This window comes from Lates calcarifer, linkage group LG7_2 (genome assembly GCF_001640805.2).
Source record: "Lates calcarifer isolate ASB-BC8 linkage group LG7_2, TLL_Latcal_v3, whole genome shotgun sequence".
NCBI lineage: Eukaryota > Metazoa > Chordata > Actinopteri > Centropomidae > Lates > Lates calcarifer.
Window position 1 is genome coordinate 2,995,849 of NC_066854.1, and position 20,454 is coordinate 3,016,302.

General features: G+C 41.9%; 3 protein-coding genes and 1 pseudogene across 7 annotated transcripts; 2 read left to right on the plus strand and 2 right to left on the minus strand.

The window, feature by feature from the left end:
• Positions 1 to 713: 713 nt before the first annotated feature.
• zswim2 (zinc finger, SWIM-type containing 2) lies at positions 714 to 4,715 on the plus strand. 5 transcript variants are annotated; one of them, XM_018661180.2, is made up of 10 exons: positions 714 to 804; positions 1,345 to 1,501; positions 1,586 to 1,662; positions 1,773 to 1,813; positions 1,974 to 2,208; positions 2,573 to 2,824; positions 2,965 to 3,049; positions 3,214 to 3,296; positions 3,529 to 3,697; positions 3,994 to 4,715. In XM_018661180.2, exons 2-10 carry the CDS (start codon positions 1,352 to 1,354, stop codon positions 4,639 to 4,641), a joined length of 1,740 nt encoding a protein of 579 aa, XP_018516696.1. In that variant the 5' UTR covers positions 714 to 804; positions 1,345 to 1,351; the 3' UTR covers positions 4,642 to 4,715. The 5 variants fall into 5 exon arrangements, with proteins under 5 accessions (XP_018516696.1, XP_018516694.1, XP_050921968.1 ...); XM_018661178.2 differs by having other exon boundaries at positions 729 to 933; XM_051066011.1 differs by lacking the exon at positions 714 to 804 and adding an exon at positions 943 to 1,066.
• A 746-nt stretch (positions 4,716 to 5,461) lies between these two features.
• Positions 5,462 to 13,554, minus strand: fam171b (family with sequence similarity 171 member B). The gene is made up of 8 exons (XM_018661162.2): positions 13,103 to 13,554; positions 11,914 to 12,147; positions 10,316 to 10,408; positions 10,010 to 10,168; positions 9,639 to 9,809; positions 9,341 to 9,457; positions 9,127 to 9,250; positions 5,462 to 8,990 (listed from the first exon to the last, which is right to left on the minus strand). The coding sequence occupies exons 1-8, from the start codon at positions 13,332 to 13,334 to the stop codon at positions 7,667 to 7,669; spliced, it is 2,454 nt and encodes an 817-aa protein (XP_018516678.1). The 5' UTR covers positions 13,335 to 13,554; the 3' UTR covers positions 5,462 to 7,666.
• Positions 13,555 to 15,528: 1,974 nt separating this feature from the next.
• Positions 15,529 to 16,594, plus strand: LOC127139156 (high-affinity choline transporter 1-like; annotated as a pseudogene).
• A 252-nt stretch (positions 16,595 to 16,846) lies between these two features.
• Positions 16,847 to 19,743, minus strand: LOC108873080 (high-affinity choline transporter 1). The gene is made up of 8 exons (XM_018661199.2): positions 19,560 to 19,743; positions 19,342 to 19,455; positions 19,071 to 19,226; positions 18,813 to 18,961; positions 18,562 to 18,705; positions 18,150 to 18,303; positions 17,663 to 17,877; positions 16,847 to 17,581 (listed from the first exon to the last, which is right to left on the minus strand). The coding sequence occupies exons 1-8, from the start codon at positions 19,741 to 19,743 to the stop codon at positions 17,045 to 17,047; spliced, it is 1,653 nt and encodes a 550-aa protein (XP_018516715.1). The 3' UTR covers positions 16,847 to 17,044.
• Positions 19,744 to 20,454: the final 711 nt, after the last annotated feature.

The following is a 20,454-nucleotide window of genomic DNA, read 5'->3' on the forward strand; positions in this document are numbered from 1 at the left end:
TTACAAGGCTTTAAAATAACTGCTAACCATTAAATTTTATACTTCATAAAATATATAGTAAAAACCGGACTTCAATTAATTAATTATTAATTATTGTGAGGGTCTAAGTTCTGCAAAGCAACTTACTGACTTTATTTGTTGCATAAGAGTGCAATCTGTCCGCAGAATAACGAGGTGAGTCAAAGTTTTAAAAAAGTACAGAATTTTAATATAATGTGATGCTTACTTGTGACAGGAAACACATTTGTCTGCAGTATATTAGAAAAAAAGTTATTGGACGAATAACACATTTTCTGCAGTGTATTGGATTTGTAATGACTTTTTCATACTGTGTCTGTAGCACAGAATATAAAACTGTCGAATCATGAAAGTTGATCTTAATGGTCTGATTTCCTCAAATCTTAAGGAACTTGGTCCTTTGTGTATTTATTACTCTACTAGTAAAGAATACCACTACAAATTCATGTCTATTCATTAGAACAGAAATATTAATTTAAATAACAGTTCTAAAAAAGTACACTTATAATCATATTAGCTTGTGTGTGTCTAGCTGAATTGTGTCCCAGACCCAGAATATTGGCATAAATATACTTTATATTAGTTTAAATACTACATAACTGTTGTGAATCTGCTACAAAATGGACCAATCAGCACAGAACCTGGCCGATTCCGTAGCAACGACGCCCTCTGCTGCTCAACATGACCCTAGCACCAGTCGGGTTACCATGACCACGGCGTTCTTAGAATCTTCCTCTGCAAAGTAAAGTTGTGGCTGGTTTTCAGGGCTTTACTGCTAAAAGACAGGTATTTTTTTTAGTTGTTTTTAGTTTGTACACCATGGGAAGTTAAGTTACCGTGTGTTTCATGTAACAAATGAGATCTCAACGGACTGCTCTGGGTATTTTAATAACCGGAAATAGTCGACAGGTGTTGGTAAGTTAGCTTAATTAATGTCAAGCTAGCAAAGTAATGTCAGACAGCAGTTAACCGTCGTTTTGTTGTCTTAAAATGGTTTAATTTGTCTTTAAAGTTTGAAATACACAAGGAACCCCCAGCTTTCTTTCAGGTACAGTCGCATTAAATTACTTATGAGAGTCGTTAAAGAGTAAAAACGCAATAACGAGCTAGCATTACTTGGCCAAACTACCCTCGCCTTTTACCTGTTAGCTACAAAGCTAGATACAAGGTGTATTCTTGTCTGTGCTACAATGTGGTATACGAATAAAGCAAATGAATTGAACTGGTCCAAGTGTGACCAAACATTTACCCTCCTGTTTTAAATATCCTGTACCCTCATTTTCAATATCACAGGGTGGATGATTGATTAGTGTTTTTATTCTACAGTGACAGGATGTTCAGGAAAACTAACTGGAGGAACACAGTCAGTGATGCAGTGAGTGTCCACCAGGACCAAGCCCTCAACACAACCATATTCCTCCTGAGATCCTACGGACCCACAGGATTTCTGCTCAGAGAGGAGGGAGAGGCCAGAAACATCAAGGTAAATCATTCTGTGATTCAAGATACATATTATTCAACCCCCCACAAAAAACCTCCAATACAGCATGTCATTCATGTTGTTCAGGTGTGTTTAGGCGACCCACATACGTGCTCTTGCCCTGTGTTCATCAAAGAGCAGGAACCATGCAAACACATCTGCTGGTAACTGTAGTACAAAGGTTTTTTCTGTATTTTATTTGGGATTTTGAATCAGTGATATTCACTTTTATTTTAGCATTACCTTAATGAACCTCTAATCTTTTTCAAAACAGGATTTTACTGCGGAAATTCAGAATACCCAGAGAACATGAATGTGAGTTGTTTTGATGAATTATTTCTTTTCTTTTTACAGTGGTTGCATGCTTAATAGGTTTCCTTTGTTTCATATAGTTTGTAGGAAGTTTGAAAGATCTGACCCACCCCTGCACATGTCCGCCTCTTGACATATAATGTTAAAAATAACTCTGCTCTAGATTCATTTCAACATGGACTTGTGGAGAGGCAGATCTTGGAGGTTCTCCATGGCTTACACCAAACCAAAGCCCACCGGATGGAAACTGATCCCCCTGCTGCTTCTGGGACCCCAAGCCAACCAGTCACGGGCCAGGAGGCTGGAAGTGTCTGCCGGAAGTTGATCCAAGCCCAGGATGTGTGTCCAATCTGTCAAGAGGAGCTGCTGGAGAAAAAACTGCCTGTGTCTTACTGCAGGTGTGTGGGCGGCTGTGGTCAGGCTGGGGTCGGGGTTTCAGACTGTTATTGTTTGAATACAGTCATGTTTCAGGATGATGTAAGATGTTCAAGTCAACTTTTGTTGCACTTATGACCAGAACATGACCCCATACAGAACTGTCAGTGCCACTACAGCACATTCAGCTGTTTACACAGACCATGATTGGCGGAAACCACCAGCACAGATTTTAGGATGTAATAAAATTGGGTCCAAATCTCTTGATAGTCACAGAAGAGGACACTTCATTCAAACATAACAAAATGATGTGGAAATCTGTATTTGCAGCATGTTGCAGACAGATTTCCTGTGCTCTCACTTGCTGTCCTCATCTCTCCCTCTTAGGTTTGGTTGTGGCAATAATGTCCACATCTCTTGTATGAAAGTCTGGACAGATCACCAAAAGCTCTCGGACAGGGAAGAGATGGTGAAGTGCCCTCTGTGCAGGGAGGAATTCAGCTCTTTGAAGTTACTCCAGGAGCAGGTGAAAAATGCAGCAAAGCTCTTCACCGCTCCTGAAAGAGAGAAGCCAGACAGACACCTGGGAGTCGTCTGTCACATCTGTCAGGCCTGTCCTGTCACTGGCAAATGTTTCAAGTATGCTCACAGTAGTCATATCTGTGATTCACTCTGAGTCAGTCGCAGTGATAGGGAGTCAGACATTTTAGATATTTAGAAGCTGACTAATTCAGTACAGTATCCCCATGTCTTCTACAAGTCATGTTTATTGTTTTCAGATGCACAGTCTGCAGTTACATGTATTTGTGTGAGGACTGCTCAAAAAGAGGCTGCCACCCACAGCATCAGTTTGCTTCACGAACAGTAAGCTATATGCATTCAGCTTTGAAATGATACTTGTACTGCATCAGCCAACACTGTAAACCTGACAGTCATCTTACAGTTAAGCTACCACGGTTCAAGGCCAAATACATCCACATGTCTGAGGAAGATAAAAACTGACTGAACACTGAATATACTTTAAACAGAAAAGAAGAGACAAGTGGCGTCTTGTGGCAGAAAGCCTGAGTGATGAACCAAGTGGAGCAACCTCTCAGCCAATAAATGACAGGTTAGTTGTTGAATATAACAAGAAAATGCATTTCATCTTTAGCAGATGATGATGGTCAGATTAACTCTGAACATCAATGCTTTTCTGAGGTGGTTTCAGGGAGGGGAGTGATCCAAAAATGTGTGATCGGTAAGGCAAGTGCAACCTCAGACAAAAGAAAACATCTTGGTTAGAGAAATGCAATACAGTTTACAGGATATTCTTACTCTGTATTTCCCATCTTGACCCCCAGCATCATCCCTGTAGCTGCAGACCCTCTACCAGAAAATGTGTTGGTGTGTCTGCCTGCTGTCAGGGTGAGATCAGGGTCTCGGCTCTTGGACGAAGGGCAGCAGTGTCGCATCTGTCTGCAGAATTTTAACCCAGGCCAGCGTGTTCGAACCCTGCCCTGTCATCACAAGGTAAGACTGATGACTCTGCATCATCTAATATGAAGAGTGAAAACAAAAGAAATCATATCATAAAAAAAGAAAAGTTCTCAAAGCTTAATACAAAATCAGGGGAAATGGAAATATAACTGTTATTTTGAACTTTCCAAAAAGGTCACGCTTCATAATGATTGTATTATGATTTATGACAACCTGTTCATCCATAAAAGTCTAATGAATGAAACAGAAATAGTACAAACAACTTTGTTATATAGAGCCCCCCTCCCGTTTCTCTTCCTCCCCCCCTCTCATGTTCACACACACTTCAGTTCCACATGGACTGTGTGGATGGGATCCTGCGGAAGTCGAACTCCTGCCCTTTGGATGGGTATGTCATTTATAATCCCCTGACTTGGAGAACCAGTGAAAGGAAGACCTCCCACAAGCTGGCCTCCTGCCTTTCCAATGACTTTGCCAAACCAGAACATAACTTAAAGGACCTGTTTATCCCAGGAGTGGCACTGCGGGACAGGAACACTAAAACTGCTCCCTCGCACGGCTCTCTCAACTTAGAGGTGCTGACAGGCTCTTGTGAACCTTTAAACATCCCACAAAAGTTAATAAGCAACCAGTTTATTGGCTTGTGCATCACCACAACAGATGGTGTAACAAAAGAAGGAAAAGTACTGCAGAAAAAACTAAGTAAATCTGACTCAGGCGACCGACAAAACACTTGTTCTCCAAAAAAGACATCGGCAGAAATCAGAGAGCAGCCACAGGTAAATCTATTTGTAGGTTCATGCAGACCAGAATCAGGCCATGCAGCTGCTATGGCCCTTCCTGGCAGGCGAACTAGACCAAAGCCCACGAGGACAAGCCTGGTAACAACTCAAGACACAAACAAGAAACTTGTTTCAGAGCTAAGAATGACTGGGGTGATGATAAACACACAGCAACACAGGAAGACTGAGACTTGACATTTTAGCTTTGTGGTCTTCAGTGGTGTATTCGCACTTCTTTTCTGAAATAAATCAACAAGTGTACATGACAATGATTTAGCACATCATTTAATTTTTCAAATATGCAAGATACTTAAAAACGCATGGGTGAAAAAGCAACTGAACAAGAATTGGTATCAAGTAAGTTTATTAATTTAGTGCACAAAAAGGCAAGACTAATAACACTACCATTATTACAGAGGTAAACACAAGAGGTGCCCATTTTGGAAGAAACAAAAGCCCATGAGGTTCAATGGCTGGACACAAGAGGGGCACACTATAGAACACATTGAAATCAATACAAATACATTCAGCAAGATCACGTTGAAATTGGAGTGGCAGTAGGGTCGATTTGCTTGTCAAAAAATTATCAGCACAAAAAAGTGTTCACAAACTACTCCTCGTGTTTGCTGCTGAAGCTGGGATATACTGTGTTTTCAAGCTGAAGAGTAGCAGGAGAAAGTATTTTCGTTTGTTAGCATACTGAATGATTAAGTGCTCGACTTGTTGCTACATTTAAAAATACAAAGCTCAGGCTCTTTTGTACACTCCCATGAAAAGACACTCACTCTTTAGGCTTAACCTTAAAAGAATTCACACTGATAACACATCTCAAATGACAGTTGCTTAGAAACTCTGTCGCACTGATGCATCTCTCAGACCTTTGCCATTAGATGATAGAAAAACAGCACAAATTAAATTAAGTCACAGTCGCATAATACGTAAAATGCTGCTTTACTATATACATAGAAAAAAACATGTTTTATGAATGTGGCTACAGAATCAAGGCTTATACATACAAAGTGAACTCATCATTGAAAAAGTTTTACAGTAGTACCATGACGGAAGACTAAATATGGCAAAATTGTTGCTGCAGAGTTTGTTTTTAAATTTTAATTTATGATAAATATTGCTAGTTTTTTTTTTGCCAAACTTTTATCACTGATAGGCAACAATATCAGTTTTCTTTTTTGTAATTGTTTTAATATTTACACTGAAGATTTTATACGTTTCTGGGAATGTTGTGTGCCGGTGTAACAAATGGGCACATATTATAAAGTGTGGTGTGCTTTATTTGACTCAAGACAAAAGCTGCCATATCATTTAGAAGAGGACAGATATGAAAGGCAGGAAAACATAACCTTGTTGTTTAGTAAAGGATACGTGTCTGTATAAATATTTGTTAAAACAGAGAGTGGTGCTTTGAGCTAAATGCATGCTAACATGCTGATGCTAAGCATGTTTACCATGTTCACCATCATGTTAGGATGTGAGCATTTGCTAATTATGGGAATGTTGTTTGTTTTGTCCTGATGATGGCACTAGATGAAAAGTAAAAGGGTCACCAGAGAGATAACAATTCACCCTGTGTGGGACATGAATGTGTGCACAATAGGATTCATCCTATGGGCAGCTTGAATGTCAATACAAAATTTAATGACAGCTATTTCAGTTTCCATTATCTTCAGCACAGCTATTTTTAAACTTCCATTTTGAAAAATATGTTTAAAACTATCAGTCTTATCTCTCAAAGCGAAAAAAGTCATTCCATATTTCAGGTGATCAGCAACTAAATAGGATTTTTAACATCAGTAACTATCTTGTAGAGTCTACAAGGCACCAACTGTGTAGTATTGTCAAGAAAATAGCTGCAGGGGATAATACTGTACATGACAAAGAGTCCAGTCGTGGAAAACAAAAAACAATGCATGCCTTGGGGGAGCTTTAAAAATGTTCTGCGCTTCTTGATTTAAGATTGTAAATTGTTAATATTCATATATCATATTGTTGCCTCAGAGCTGTGCAGTTCCCCCCCCCCAAAAGCAATCAGCAGTTCTGCTTTTTATTAGGCTGTTTACAATAGCTTGTTGTACCATGACACTCTCCAGTCACACTAATGAATGCCATAAAGTAACCACTGCCGCGTTTTCGTACCAATTCTTGTGGTGTCTGTGAGCTGAGGTTAATTTCCACGTGATTCTTTTGCATTGTGATAACCATTGTCGTCGAATAAAAGTCCTGGGGTATTATTGTTGTGATACTTACAATTGGCAGCCTCCTCTCAATGATCAATAATCATTCAATCACCAAGTAATCTAACAGCTATGATGATGTAGCTCTAAAGTAAAAATATTTTCACACATTCGTTTTCATGCATTCTAAAACAACCGTACGCTTAAAACCTTGGATATCAGATGTGACAAAATGGCAGCTTAGCTTTACAATGTACGTCAGTGTTTTACTCCAAAATATCGTTCACGGCCCAGAGTTGGAGTCTAAATTATCACACTCAGAATCAGATTAGCTGTTGGCAAATCTGATATGAAGCATTTAATGTCATAAGCTTAAAAACTTGCATTTTTCTGATAGAGCTGATTCAGATAATGAGTCTTTACATGAACCCCAGAGTGAGTCAGGATGATCGAAACACAAACTGGGAAAGCTTCTGTGTCTTATTTAATTTACAGCAGGCATTTATGGTGAGGATAAGTGCACTACACATTGACCTGTATCTGTGTCCGTCCTGCAAACTCGCCAGATTTTTACTAAATATAGACATACCGTGCCTTATGCAATCACATGTAATGATCACAGGCAGTAAGAAGGCACCCTCTTTAATGCCAGTACCGGGGGGGACTATGGGATAACGTGTTCACATGGACATTTTGCTGTGAAGAATCTCGCTGGTGATCTTCAGATTCAGGAGGATGGTGGGAAAACATGGTGCACAAACTCGTCTAGCAGCAGCTACATACTGTAATGCTTCAACATGACAGATCCTGCTTTATTTCTTTAGCTAGCTTATGCATTCTTTGGCAAAGTTGTACAATCACATGACTCAACAACAACAATGCCTGTGTGAGCACAAGTGGTAAAAACTAATTTGGATCACTCAGCACTTATGACTCCATGTGATGAAGATCGATATGGGTTAAATGGCTGATGGGACATTTAAGTGGAAATTAAAATGCCTGTCTGGATGAATGTGATCATGAGCCATGCTCTAACTTCGCTTGGTCAGAGGTCTCCCCTCGCGGACATGCTTAGCACTCCTCTTTTCCGTCTTTCCCTTCTCCCTCACCTTCCTCAGGCGCCGTGGAGGTGGCGTACCTCTCGACTCACTGTCCTCCTGAGCGCTGGATGTATCCATCCCATCTCGCTCCTCGGGAATATTGGGAATAGCCCCACTGCTCCCGTCCAAAATGTTCCTCAGAGAAGGGTCCTCTGGCGTGCAGGTAGCAGTGGTGCCGCTCTCACTGCTGCTCAGGTCCTGCTCTTCGCCGTACCGCCCCCCTCGGCTGTGGTGCGGCAGAGAGGAGGCCCTGAGCGAAGGCCTGTCGCGCTCTGTCTCACGGATGTTCTGCTGAGGCTCATTCATGTCCACCCCTGAGTCCAGGCTGGTGTCGTTGCTGCTCGGCGGGCGGTGGCGGCTCTGGAGCTCGATGATGGAGTGGCGGACCTGCGCGGCCGGCTTCCCGTCTAAGGAGACAAACCAGGCCCTGGGGTGAGATGACAAGGACTTGCCCCGGGTCAGCTCCAGCAGCGTGCGCTCTGAGATCCCCTGCAGCTCACTGGGCACACCGTGCCCACCGCTGAAGGCCTCCATACCGGCCGCCTCGTTTAGAGTCCCGGGCACAGAGACAGAGGATTCGAGGAGGTTACTGTAGCGTCCCCACACACTGGCGTTAGGGCCTTGGCCTGGGGGGGGAGTCTCCAGAGGCTGGGGCTCATCTTGGCTGCTCTGCTGCGGGCTGCTCCCACCCTGGGAGTGGTGGTGAGGGACTTTGGGTAGTGTCTGGGTGTAGCTGTCTTTACTCGCAGGCTCTGAGTGAGCATCATACTCACCTCCGTTGCGGGGGAACGTGGCAGACTTGCAGCCTGACAGCTGCTGCTCCTGAGCACTGAAAAGCTCTGGTGCCTGAATAATGGCCACTGGCTGGTTATAGATATGAACCAGCTTATCTTGAAAGAAGCTGTCAGAGTTCATGTTGGCTCGGTTCTGCTCAGATTTCTCCCGAAGCCGAGCTACCTCTTCACTGTTGATGTAGTGAGGCGGTGGCTGGGGACCCTTCATTCGATCTGAAGCGATGTTTTTGTAAAGAGGAGCGGTGGGGCGACTCCCTGGATCCTCCACGTAGATATTGTAGTTGGCTTTGTGCCTCGGCGTGGATGAGGGCTCGCACTGGACGCTGCAGGAGGCGAGGCTGTTGTCGCCAGATCGAAACAACAAACCCTCCTCCATGTGGGTGGAGGTGGTTTGGTCTTTTTTCACGACGGTGAGTTTGGAGAAGCGAGCTCTCCTCCTCCTGGGCTCTCGATGAGAACCTCTGTATAAAGGGGAAACAGAATATAATCAAGATGGATTCCCAAAGATTTCTGTAGCCTAGACTTTGATCTAAATGATGATGCAAAGATAATGTTTTATATACTGTAAACTGATAACGTTTCTGAGGAGATTCTTACCCGCAGTGACACAGCAGCAAGGACAGAAATCCGATAACTATAGCCAGCATTCCTCCCAGTATTCCTATCAGCAGGTAGGTGTGGTATGACAGGAAATCCAGAGTGCTTCCATGTCCCAGATAATCTAAAATGTCACATTTATAAATATTTATTAATAGACAGTTTGGCAAAGCTGATGTAATGTAATGTAGGTGCATGCAGTTTGTGGTCATACCATTTGAGGAGGGCAGGGGTGCAGCGATCCAGTATCCCAGATGGGAAGCGGTGTAAGTCCAAACCAGTTCATCCCCAACCGTTTTCACTATTCCAAGACCCTGATTCTCCCAGGCTCCTTCACACAGGAAAAAAAATGAAGGAAATCAAATCAGTTGGCGTCAGTTTGAAGATCTTATTTCAGAGAGAAACTGAACTTAACAGGTAACATGTGCATTAATCTTCATTTAGATTCATTATTCTTGTATTAAACATGTCAATCTGAGATGAAGTTGCTCCTCTGTGATCTTTATTCATACCAGTCTTTAGGTTGAAGGCCCAGGCTGGAACGGTATCAGAGGCCCGGAGGTGGGTTCTGTGTCCCAGGGGCAGGCTGATTTGAATGGGACCCCGGACCTGGAGCTCCTCATCACCAGAGTACAGCAGGACACTGACGGCTGCCACTGCCCTCAGCTCGATACTTCTGAACCCTGCATATACCAGGAGGAGGAGTAAAGGATTTAAACGGTAAAAAATAAATTCTGTGAGAGCAGTGTCAAATATGTATGAAAATGTGAATCTGTTACCACAATTTTTCTCTTCTTAATCACCAAACTAAGGCGTTAAACAGTCCAGACTAAGAATAAACTGTTTTAAATATTAATGAGGCTTCACAGTATTTAACACTCACCTGATTTGTTGCTGATGATGCCTGGAGTGCAGTTGGTGCAGTCTTTAGCTAGGTGGTGCTGCGGCACAGTCAGGTACGCTGTCACCGAGGAGATGTTGCCCTTATTGGAGATTGTGAGGAGATTCTTGGGGAATTTAACCTTAGGCTGGGATGAACTATCTGTGAAAATAAGATGGCATATTAGTTCATTTACATCTGGACACATGCTGTGAGATATTTATGCAGTTACTCGCCTGGAAATGATAGCTAGTGATTTACAAATTAAAATTAAGATTTGCTCATTGACTCTTGACTCTGCAATCTTACCAGGTAACTTCCTGGTGATGAGAACCGAGTCTTCAAACAGCCAGACATTCCCCTGGCTGTGAGGGAGCAGCAGCAGCGTCACAGCAGAGAAAACTGCAGGGGAGACAAACGAAAGGTCAGAGGTCAAACACAAATGCGACTGTTGCTTCAGCATTTTTTTTCTCCAAAATTAGATAATATATAAATAGTTTAGGATGTAACAAGAGAGGAGAGAGGTCAAGCTTTTGTGCCATTCTCCCTTGTATTGTTGACATTAAAGCTGTTTACAGTGACTTGTAGACCTGTGTTACCACCAGCAGATGGCAACACTACCTCAAACCTTTTTTTAGGGTTCAGCTGCACAAAAGGGAGGCGCCTCTGACAATGCAGAGCAAAGCAGGTCTCGACAGATGACACTCTTTTCTTTTTTTATCCCCCTCAGAACACCTGCTCCCTAAACACCACCTCCCTGATAATTTTCTGTTTGATTCAGACCAGCAGGAGGAAGTGGGAGCACAGACAAAAGAGTAATACCCAGGCCCCCTTCAACGTGAAATCCCTGTGGCTAAACACCCCCCACCCCCCTCTGCATCCGATTCAGTGCAGGACAAAGGCACTTTGCTGAGGCAAGGATATGTTTCACCCGAGCTTGACTCAGACACCTCGACTCCACGGTGCATGCCACTGTGGAAACGGTCGATAAAACGACTACAGGACGCAGCATTTGGTTACACTCGACCGTACAGTGGGAGCATAGATTGCTTCATCGCAAACAAACCTCAGTGACAAGTTGTATGTTGTTGCAGACCGTTCATTAATCTGTAATGACTATGAATAATGCAGCTGAGGGAGCGTGTGTGAATACTGTGGCTGCAATTATTCTAAGTAAGTGCCTGCAAATGACTTCTTAGCATAATGTTTATACAGCTAAAATCACGTATGCCTATGAAAGAGCATCGCGCCCTGGAGCAAGGCACTACACTACAACTTAATTGTGTTTGCTCCATATAAACCAATCAATCCTTGTTGGATCCTCTTCAAGTGGAGGTCAGGGTCAGCTGTGACCCTGGACCATCATTTTAGCAGAGAGGATGTTAACAACAGCCTGCTGCCAATAATTGTGATTGTACAGGTATATTAGTAGAACATATGCAACTAATGATTACTTTTATATTTTTAGATTAATTTTTAGCCTATAAAATGTCTAAAAAGAGAACAAAGAGACAAATGAATATGTCTTATTTTGTTCACCAACAGTCCAACACACTAAGATATTCAGTTTATAATGATTTTAAACAAAGAAGATTCTCATTATTTATTATTTCTGCTTAAAAAATGACAAACTATTAATCAGTTATATTGATCATCTACTTGATTTATCAACTAATTATTTGGGCTCTAGTATCATGGATGTGGATAGATAGAGAGATGCACCATATTGATCTAAAATGGAAATGTCTGTGCTACAGCAGCCAAAAAGAAGAAATAAACACCTATGAACAAAATAAACACAAAATGAATACACATAATTTTCTGTTTACAGTGTTGGACTAATTCCTGGTGGGCTGTTATCCTTACGTCAGAGAAACCAGGCTAACCCAGGTACATAACTCACTCACTCGGTCTCTTGGTGGTGCTCCAGGGCAGGGGGGTGGGCACATAGCCCTCCATGCTGCCCAGCAGGGTGAGACTGAGCCCCGGACTGAACGCCACCCAGAGCAGAACCTCGCCTCTCGCCCCTGTCTGGGCAGAGCTCCTCAGGGTGTGGTTGAGGTAAACATCAACCGAAGCCCCCGACAGTGGCTGACGGGTCACCAGGTCCCTCACCAGGACTTTAAGGGCGAACTGAGGCTCTGGAGAAGAAGAAAAAGACACGAGAAAGTTTGTCTCTGTCTGTATGCAGACTCGCCTCTGCCACTTCCTCTCAGCAGTACTCAGTAACCTTTCTCTTGCTATGAAAAAGTGATGAGGCAAGCACAGCTGAATTGCTGGGAGAATGAAAAATACATCAAAACCAAGTGACAGCAGAGCAGCTGTGTAAGATGCTTCCTCCTTCCAACACTAACGATCACCTCTACATGCATTCAGCATCACTCGCAGTTAATATGCTGCAAGTTCCTAATGTTTTGCGGTCTGTAAATCTGATTCCAACACGGCTGCTGGAGTTCCTAGAAAGCATTCAAGTCCGTTTTTGCAGATTGTAAACCTACTATAGATGCTCGTAAACCAAATGTAAACACAGGCGTTGTAGCTGTGAGGCCATCAGCAAACACTGGCTTACCCACTGTATCACCAGAACAGCACAGGATTAACACACTCCCCCATTAATACATCACCTGCTCAGGCCAAAAAGATAAAAATAATCCCTCAAACCTGCACATTATACATCTTAATCCTATTAGTCTGTTGGCCAGACTGGCTGAGAATTAGATCCAATAGTATATCAATAGGAATATAAGACAAATAGTGTAATTTAAGGTCTTATAAATACAGAACTGCACAATAAATTTATTTTCATGTCATTTTTAACCCATTTTAAGGCCTTTACTTACTTCTACTTTTAAAAGCCTTTACTTTATAACATTTAATAGGAGCCCCAGCATTTTCCCAATAAATAATGATGCTGAGCTCACTCCAGATCAAGATATACAGTGGTTTTAAAAACACAATCTGACCAAAAAGCAGCTTTTAAAGTGGTTTATATTTGAGCAATGATTCAATCATGAGTCACTGTCTCTGTTGCAGTTAATTTCCATTTTCTGTAACAATGAGAGGGAATAAACGGAGCGTCTTTTTGTTTATAATTACCTGCTATCAGAGCCGAAGGGCTGAGAAATCGCCCGAGGGCGGTCGGGTCTGTGGCAGACGGGTCTCCGACCGAGGCGACGACTCCATTGTCCCCGGGCAAGGAGGAAGAGGAGGAGGGCAGGCCGCCGCCCTCCTCCTCTGCTCTCACCGCCCCATCCAGGCAGGAAATCAAAAGCAGCGACAGCAGAAAGAGCAGCAGCGGCAGGTAGCGTTCAGCAGCGGCAGCGGGCATGGCGAGAGGGGGAGCAGGCTCAAAGACATAACGGACCGCGAGAGACGAGCTCTGGAGGAGAAGAACGAGGTCCGGCGGTGTTTGTCCTCAGCATGAAGGCCTCATCCTTCTCACGGGTTTTCTTGTAATCTTAGTGCGGACAGAGGGGGCAAAAATCCCGTGGAGAAAGGATGCGCTGGTGCTGAGGCTGGGCGTGTGTGACCGAAGATCGTTTATAACAGGGCGATGTGTCACTCAGTGAAACAAATACCGACTCCTCAAAAATGTTAGGCCCAAATGTAAACGATATAAATATGCAATGTGCTCTTACACTATTTGAGAAAACATCTGGTCATCATGGTGCAGAAACACGTAAAATTAATTCTCTTCTACTTGTCTAACGCACGTATCAAGCAGAAATGTCCGACTTTAAATGTTGTAGTTTATGTTTTATAACACTGTGTAACTTCTAATTTTAAGTATATTCTAATATTTTACAGAATAAGCAATTAACGATAATTACTGTTGTTTGAAAATAGTTGCTGCTGCTGCTGCTGTGACAGAGACATGATGACCATTTTCGTACCACGAAAGAGTGTTGGAGTGAGACATCTGTATGTGTTGCTCATCTTTGGTAAGACGGGAGATGTTGTTACATCATTGGGGTCTGCATGGCCCCCTGTCGGTAAACTGAGATCCCTGGTTGCCTATTTTTATCTCTACTGCTCTGTCAAAATATGAAAATCAGGTGCATTCAAGTTACACAACAAGACTAATACGATTTAGACTCAACAATTAAAAAAATAGGCTTGTACAATTAATTATGTTGTTGAGTTGTGATTATTTGTCAAGAATTACATATTGATTAGCTTATTAAACCAAAACATTTGGATTTTAGAAGCATTAACTAGTGTCACGACCTGACTCTTACCTATAAAAAGATATAATTAAACTTTAATGCACAAACATAAGTTGAATAGCATGAATTCAGTTAATCCACAGTACATAGGACTACAGTAGCTGCTGCTCAGGGTATCCTGACAGTAAAACACCCCTCTGTACTCTACAGCACTTAGTACAGTCTTTCTTTTCTTTCTGTTTTTCATATTAACTTCATTTGACTTTAAAATGTGCACTTATGAAAATGTGAAATGCTTTAATTAAAATCATAAGGATGTGTTTAACTGGAGCACGTACACTGTGTAAGAATGCCTGAAACAACTTTTTGTCCTTTGCTCTTTATCATATGTAAAATATCATATTGAAACAGTCAGTACAGAACAAGCTCACAGGAGTAAAGTGAGTAACGCAAATATGTGCTTTCCATGTGCTAGTGCAACCATTTCCATAACAGTTGGTTTAGCTGGTGGGCAAACACAAGAAGCTATAAGAACCTTTAGTGAGTCAGAGGAATCAGTCAGCATTTACGATCCACAATGGCTCTCAGTGTACCAGGTCTGATAATGATGGTGGCGTTCTACTTACTGGTGTTGGGTATCGGCATCTGGGCGTCTGTAAAGTCTAAGAAGTTGAATAAAAACACATGGAAACAGAATAGAAGTTTCCTTTTTGGCTAACCGGAGGGTCAGCTTGGTACTAGGAGCTTTCACAATGACAGGTGATAGTGTAGCCTTTGGACACCTCCCTTACTCTAAATCACTCAATTTTTTCAACTATGCATGTGTTTATTTATGTTTATTTCCTGCTGCAGCCACTTGGGTCGGAGGTGCCTTCATCATCGGTGTTGCAGAGTTGGTTTACGACCCCACCAAAGGTCTGATGTGGGCTCTTGTTCCTTTGCAGGTCTCTATTTCCTTTGTTATCGGTAAGCCACTTCATTATGGTTAAAAAAAAAAAAAAAATCCAACCAAAATGATCTTAGTGTAGTCTATGTTGGGTTTTCTTCTCCATCATCTTTTGATCTTTTTTAAAGGTGGATTGTTCTTTGCCAAAACAATGAGGGAGAGTAACTATATCAGTATGATGGATCCATTTCAGAGAAAGTACGGGAAAGCTCTGACCGCAGCTCTTGCCATCGTTCCAGTTTTAGCTGAAATCATCTGGGTTCCTGGATTACTGATTTCTCTGGGTATGAATATGCAAACACACTCAAATACACATATTAACTGCCTGGCTTACTCATCCAACTTCTGCTTCACAGCATTTTCCTGATACATTAATCGACTGTTTATTATTGTGTTTTTCCTCTTATGTTTCAGACTGGAACTCCACCTCATATGGTTCTCCATCTCCGTATGAGCGAGGGGAGGCAGCCATGGTGTTGCCCATCGCCCTAAAGCATTTTACCCCAACCTACATTTCTGCTTTTGGCATCGGAGCCGTTTGAATGAACAGGAGTATGGAAGTGTCATTATTGTGGCTTTAATATTTACTCAAGCGTTATGTTGTCTTCTCTAGGCATCAGATAAAGAGCTGCAGTGGGTGATACGTCTCTCCATCGTGGTTGCAGGGCTTGTAGGAACATCCCTCACCTACCTGGACAGCGGCATCCTGGTGTTCTGGATCCTGGGCTCAGACCTGACTTACACTATTATATTCCCCCAGTTGATCTGCATCCTCTTCATCAGGGTTTCCAACGGCTATGGGGCAATTTCAGGCTACCTTGTGTCCGTGGTGATGAGGCTGTTGTGTGGCGAGCCCCTGTTGGGCCTCCCCGTTCTCCTCTGTTTCCCAGGTTGCACTTTAGATGATGACGTTTACGTCCAGCGCTTTCCTGTTAAGACCACCTGCATGCTCTCCGCCCTGGTCTCCATCCTGTTCTTTTCATATGTGGCTTCACTCCTGTTCAACAAGGAGATCCTTCCTGAGAGGTGGGACGTGTTCAAGGTGAAATCACAGGCAGCACCATCACCAGCAGGTGGCGCCAGAGAGGATGACTTGCAAAGTGGCAAAGACACCTCTGCACCAATGCTCGATACAAGATGCTAATCAATATGAGTTTGATTGATATGCATGTGCATTTTCTAATATGGAAACAACTGTAAATAGCTCTCAGGTATATCTTTCTTTATAACACTGGGACTATTATAGAGGGATCATTCAAGTAGCCATGAATGATATAGTGCTTGTCATTGAGCTTTTTGGTCACTTCATCGTATCTTTGTTCATAAATAATAGACCCTCTCAGGGATGAGAAGGTTATAAATGCTGTGGTATGTGGCACTAATTTCCTTTATCATCCATTTACATACATCTCAATTATAAAGCAGTCATTATGAACTGAAGAAAATTCACATTTTTTATGATGATTTTTTGATGCAATTCTCAGAGTTCATACTAGCCTTATCAAAAATATTTCAAATTTTTTGACTCTCAAAGAATAAAAGTAAACTATTACTAGTAATACTAAATATAAATCTTATTAGAAAAGACTGATTATTATGTGATTAATGCACATTTTGTGACTGCAGACAGTTTCTGAAAAAAGTGATAACATCTGTTATAATTTTATGCTTTATTTTACATAATAACAAAATCCAATAAAAACAATTCACACATCAAACACATCAGTATTAGAATGATTATCTATATGTCATGTGCTGCTTTGATGATCACATTTGGAAAAACAGAAGCATTGAACAGATAGAAATGCACGTAAAGATATTTAACTGTAAGGATTCCATCAACTCATTCTGTTTCCATGAGATTTTGATCTTTATCATAAATGTGTTTATGTCACAAAAAGAAAAATAAAGTCAATAGAAACTGAATTAGCAGTCTGTATCAAGCATTGGTTCATTTTCACGTTTAACATCAGCCTCTTCACCTTCATCCTCTCTGGTGCCACCTGCTGGTGATGGTGCTGCCTGTGATTTCACATTGAACACGTCCCACCTCTCAGGAAGGATCTCCTTGTTGAACAGGAGTGAAGCCACATATGAAAACAACAGGATGGAGACCAGGGCGGAGAGCATGCAAATGCTCTTGAAAGGTGAGCGCTGGATGTAGACACCATCCTCCAAAGTGCATCCTGGGAAATGGAGGATGACGGGAAGGCTGAACACTGGCTCTCCACACAACACTCTCATCACAAAAGCAACAATATAGCCTGCAATTGCCCCGTAACCATTGGAAACCCTGATGAAGAGGATGCAGATCAGCTGGGGGAGCATTATGGTGTAAGTCAGGTCTGAGCTCAGGATCCAGAACGCCAAGATGCTGCTGTCCAGGTAGGTGAGGGATGTTCCTACAAGCCCTACGACCACGATGGAGAGACGTATCACCCACTGCAGCTCTTTATCTGATGCCTAGAGAAAAGAACAAACTGTATTTCAGTTAAAATGTCACAATGACCCTCAGCTGTTTTTTAAACCACCTTCTTTTCGTACCTGGTGTCTAATGAGCTTGTAGATATTGGTTGTGAAGATGGAGGTCGCTGCCAGCAGGCAAGAGTCAGTGGACGACATGGCAGCACCGGCGATGGCTCCCATGCCGACGACGAAAATGGCAGTCGGGGTGAGATGCAGGAGCATGATGGGCAACACCATAGCCGCCTCTCCTCGCTCATACGGAGATGGAGACCCATATGAGGTCAAATTCCAGTCTGAAACACAACAGGAAGCTGCTGGATGCTGCTCAGTCTGAGGTGGCTTAGTAGTTTACTGCAGCTTGGTTTAATTTAGTTCAATTTCAGTCTCAGTTTTACCTAATTAAAAGTGCTGACATTTTGAAATTCAGCACTGAGAGAGTAGTTGACAGAGAGAGTAGAACCAGAATGAATGGAAGGTGAACTTAGCTCATGTAGTTAATGAAAAAATCAGTTTCTTCTATCTTTTCTTCTGTTCTTTAAGCTCTGCCCTCTTAATCAGTGCGTACCTGTTGAGGCTGCAGTGGCACCAATCAGCACAGGTGGAATCCCAAGAACAATCACCACACCTGCTGCTATGAAACAGATCATTCTGGCTGTAGATGTGGAGCTGGAGGAGAGCGTCCTTTGATGGAAATCCTGAAATGCCAAATTTCCAACACTCTGGAAAACAAAAAAGGCAAAGTTCACATTTGTTGTGTCATAATGAAATGAAAAACATATTAAAATGATAATTATTAAGTTTTTTGTTTTCATTAATGATTGTTTTGCCACATTACAATCAAAATTGTTTTTCATTTTGGCATCTCCACAAAGAAAAAGCTCATTAAACTCATTTAACATGTTTTTCATTTAAAGAAAAATGCATATATGTGTATTGTTTATTCAGGCATTTTAAATCTTCCATGTGTTTCATCTTACCATTGCCAGGAAATTATCAATCCATCTCCACACTTCATGCGACTCAAGGCGACCGAGCCAGGGGGCCTGATACGTGTGGTTGAATGCTGTTTTACTGAGGTCAGTGTAAACATCACTTGCCAGAACAAAAGGGGCACACAGCCACTATAAACACAGGGAAAATTATTCATTGACATTTTATCCAGAAATAAATACATGGTGATGTTTATCTGTTCAGAGACGTGTCTTGTGTTTTTTTATATTAAACTCACCAAGCTACAAAACACCAGTGACAACTGGATGACGTCAGTGAAAGCGACTGAGTAGAGACCACCGAGGACAGTGTAGAAGATGGCCACCACAGCAGAGATCCAGATGCAAAGACTTAAGGGCAAATCGGAAAAGATGCTAACGGTAACTCCTGTTGGAAGAGTACACAATATACAGAAACACATAAGTTGCCATGTAAATAAAGCTCCTAATCACTAACATTTATTCTAACACCTCTGGAGAATAATGTGAAAAATTACCCAAGGAAATCAGTGTGACAGGAACCCACATCACTTCACTTATAAATGGAACAATGGCAAGAAAACCAGTCAGTATTTTTCCATACTTCCTCTGGAACGGATCCATCATAGTGACGTAGTTTTTGTCTCGCATTGGTTTTGCAAAGAACAGTCCACCTTTAAGAGAGAATCAAGTTAGATTTTATTTCTCTGTGTTTTATTTTCTTGTGTTTTACTTTTGTTACAAACTGTATCTCATAGCTTCTATGCTTTTTTTGTAAGAGGATCTTACCAATAATAAATGAAAGTGACATTTGTAGGGGAATAAGAGCCCAGATTAATCCTTTTGTGGGGTCATAAACTGACTCTGCAACTCCAATGATAAACGCACCACCAACCCATGTGGCTGCAGCAGGAAGTAAACATACAGAATACACATCAATGTATCATCATTCAAGAAGGCTGTGTAAATTAAATTACCCTTAACGTATCTACCTGACCAAAACTCACCCGTCATTGTGAAGACTCCCACTGCCAAGCTGACCCTCCGGTTAGCCAGAAGAGAAACTTCTATCTGTCCACTGAGTGTGTTTTTCTCCATCTTCTTGGATTTTACAGACGCCCAGATGCCGATTCCCAACACCAACAAGTAGAAGACGACCATCATGATCAGACCTGGTATATGGAGAGCCATTGTGGACTATTTTCTGGTGATTATAATCTCAGGTAACCACATGCAAGCTATCAAGACATACTGAGCTAGAAGCGGAAAATGAAAAGATACATGTAGAGTTGAACGCCCAGTAAAACAGAGCAACAGTCTCTGATATGAAACATTTAAAATGTAACAAGCAGCTGCAACCAAGGCCACGGTTCCTGTCTATCACTTAACCCCTTGCTTACAGTCAACAGCCAATATTAATAAATGAAATTCTGTAAAATATAAAGACTGGAACTCAAACCAAACTTAAATCCAAGAGTGAGGTCAGGAGCTACAGGTATCCAAAGAAAGGTTTAATCGAAAGCAACTGGACTTAGTTATAGTCTGGTTATAGTCTTTCCAGACTATAACTAAGTCCAGTTGCTTTCGATTAAACCTTTCTTTGGATAACTATGACCTGGATGAATGAGAATATTCACAGAAGAGCTACAGGTACTAATTATCTGGGAAATTCACCTTTTCGTCTGTGATATTGCACATATTTTCCATGTCATCCATTACTTAGTGGCATATCTTGCATACAAAACTGTCCTTGACATATTTCTGTTTGGATTTGTTACCTTGTCTTTTAATCAAATCAGGGTAGACTGAGATGCTTTCTGCTCTCTGGACCGCTTTTTTGTAACTAAGTCACTACTTTGGAAAATGTCTTTCTCTGAGATGGCACACATTAATGCCTTAAAA

Excerpts from the sequence above, each read along its gene's own strand:
- LOC108873080 (XM_018661199.2), bottom strand. The coding sequence starts at position 19,743 with ATGGCTCTCCATATACCAGGTCTGATCATGATGGTCGTCTTCTACTTG. Across the intron at positions 17,878-18,149 it reads TGCCACTGCAGCCTCAACAG|ACTGGAATTTGACCTCATAT; the intron begins GTACGCACTGAT and ends GTTGTGTTTCAG. Across the intron at positions 17,582-17,662 it reads ACAAGCTCATTAGACACCAG|GCATCAGATAAAGAGCTGCA; the intron begins GTACGAAAAGAA and ends TCTTTTCTCTAG.
- fam171b (XM_018661162.2), bottom strand. The coding sequence starts at position 13,334 with ATGCCCGCTGCCGCTGCTGAACGCTACCTGCCGCTGCTGCTCTTTCTG. Across the intron at positions 9,458-9,638 it reads GGCCTTCAACCTAAAGACTG|GAGCCTGGGAGAATCAGGGT; the intron begins GTATGAATAAAG and ends TCCTGTGTGAAG. Across the intron at positions 8,991-9,126 it reads TTGCTGCTGTGTCACTGCGG|AGGTTCTCATCGAGAGCCCA; the intron begins GTAAGAATCTCC and ends CCCTTTATACAG.
- zswim2 (XM_018661180.2), top strand. The coding sequence starts at position 1,352 with ATGTTCAGGAAAACTAACTGGAGGAACACAGTCAGTGATGCAGTGAGT. Across the intron at positions 3,297-3,528 it reads TCTCAGCCAATAAATGACAG|CATCATCCCTGTAGCTGCAG; the intron begins GTTAGTTGTTGA and ends CTTGACCCCCAG. Across the intron at positions 3,698-3,993 it reads CCCTGCCCTGTCATCACAAG|TTCCACATGGACTGTGTGGA; the intron begins GTAAGACTGATG and ends CACACACTTCAG.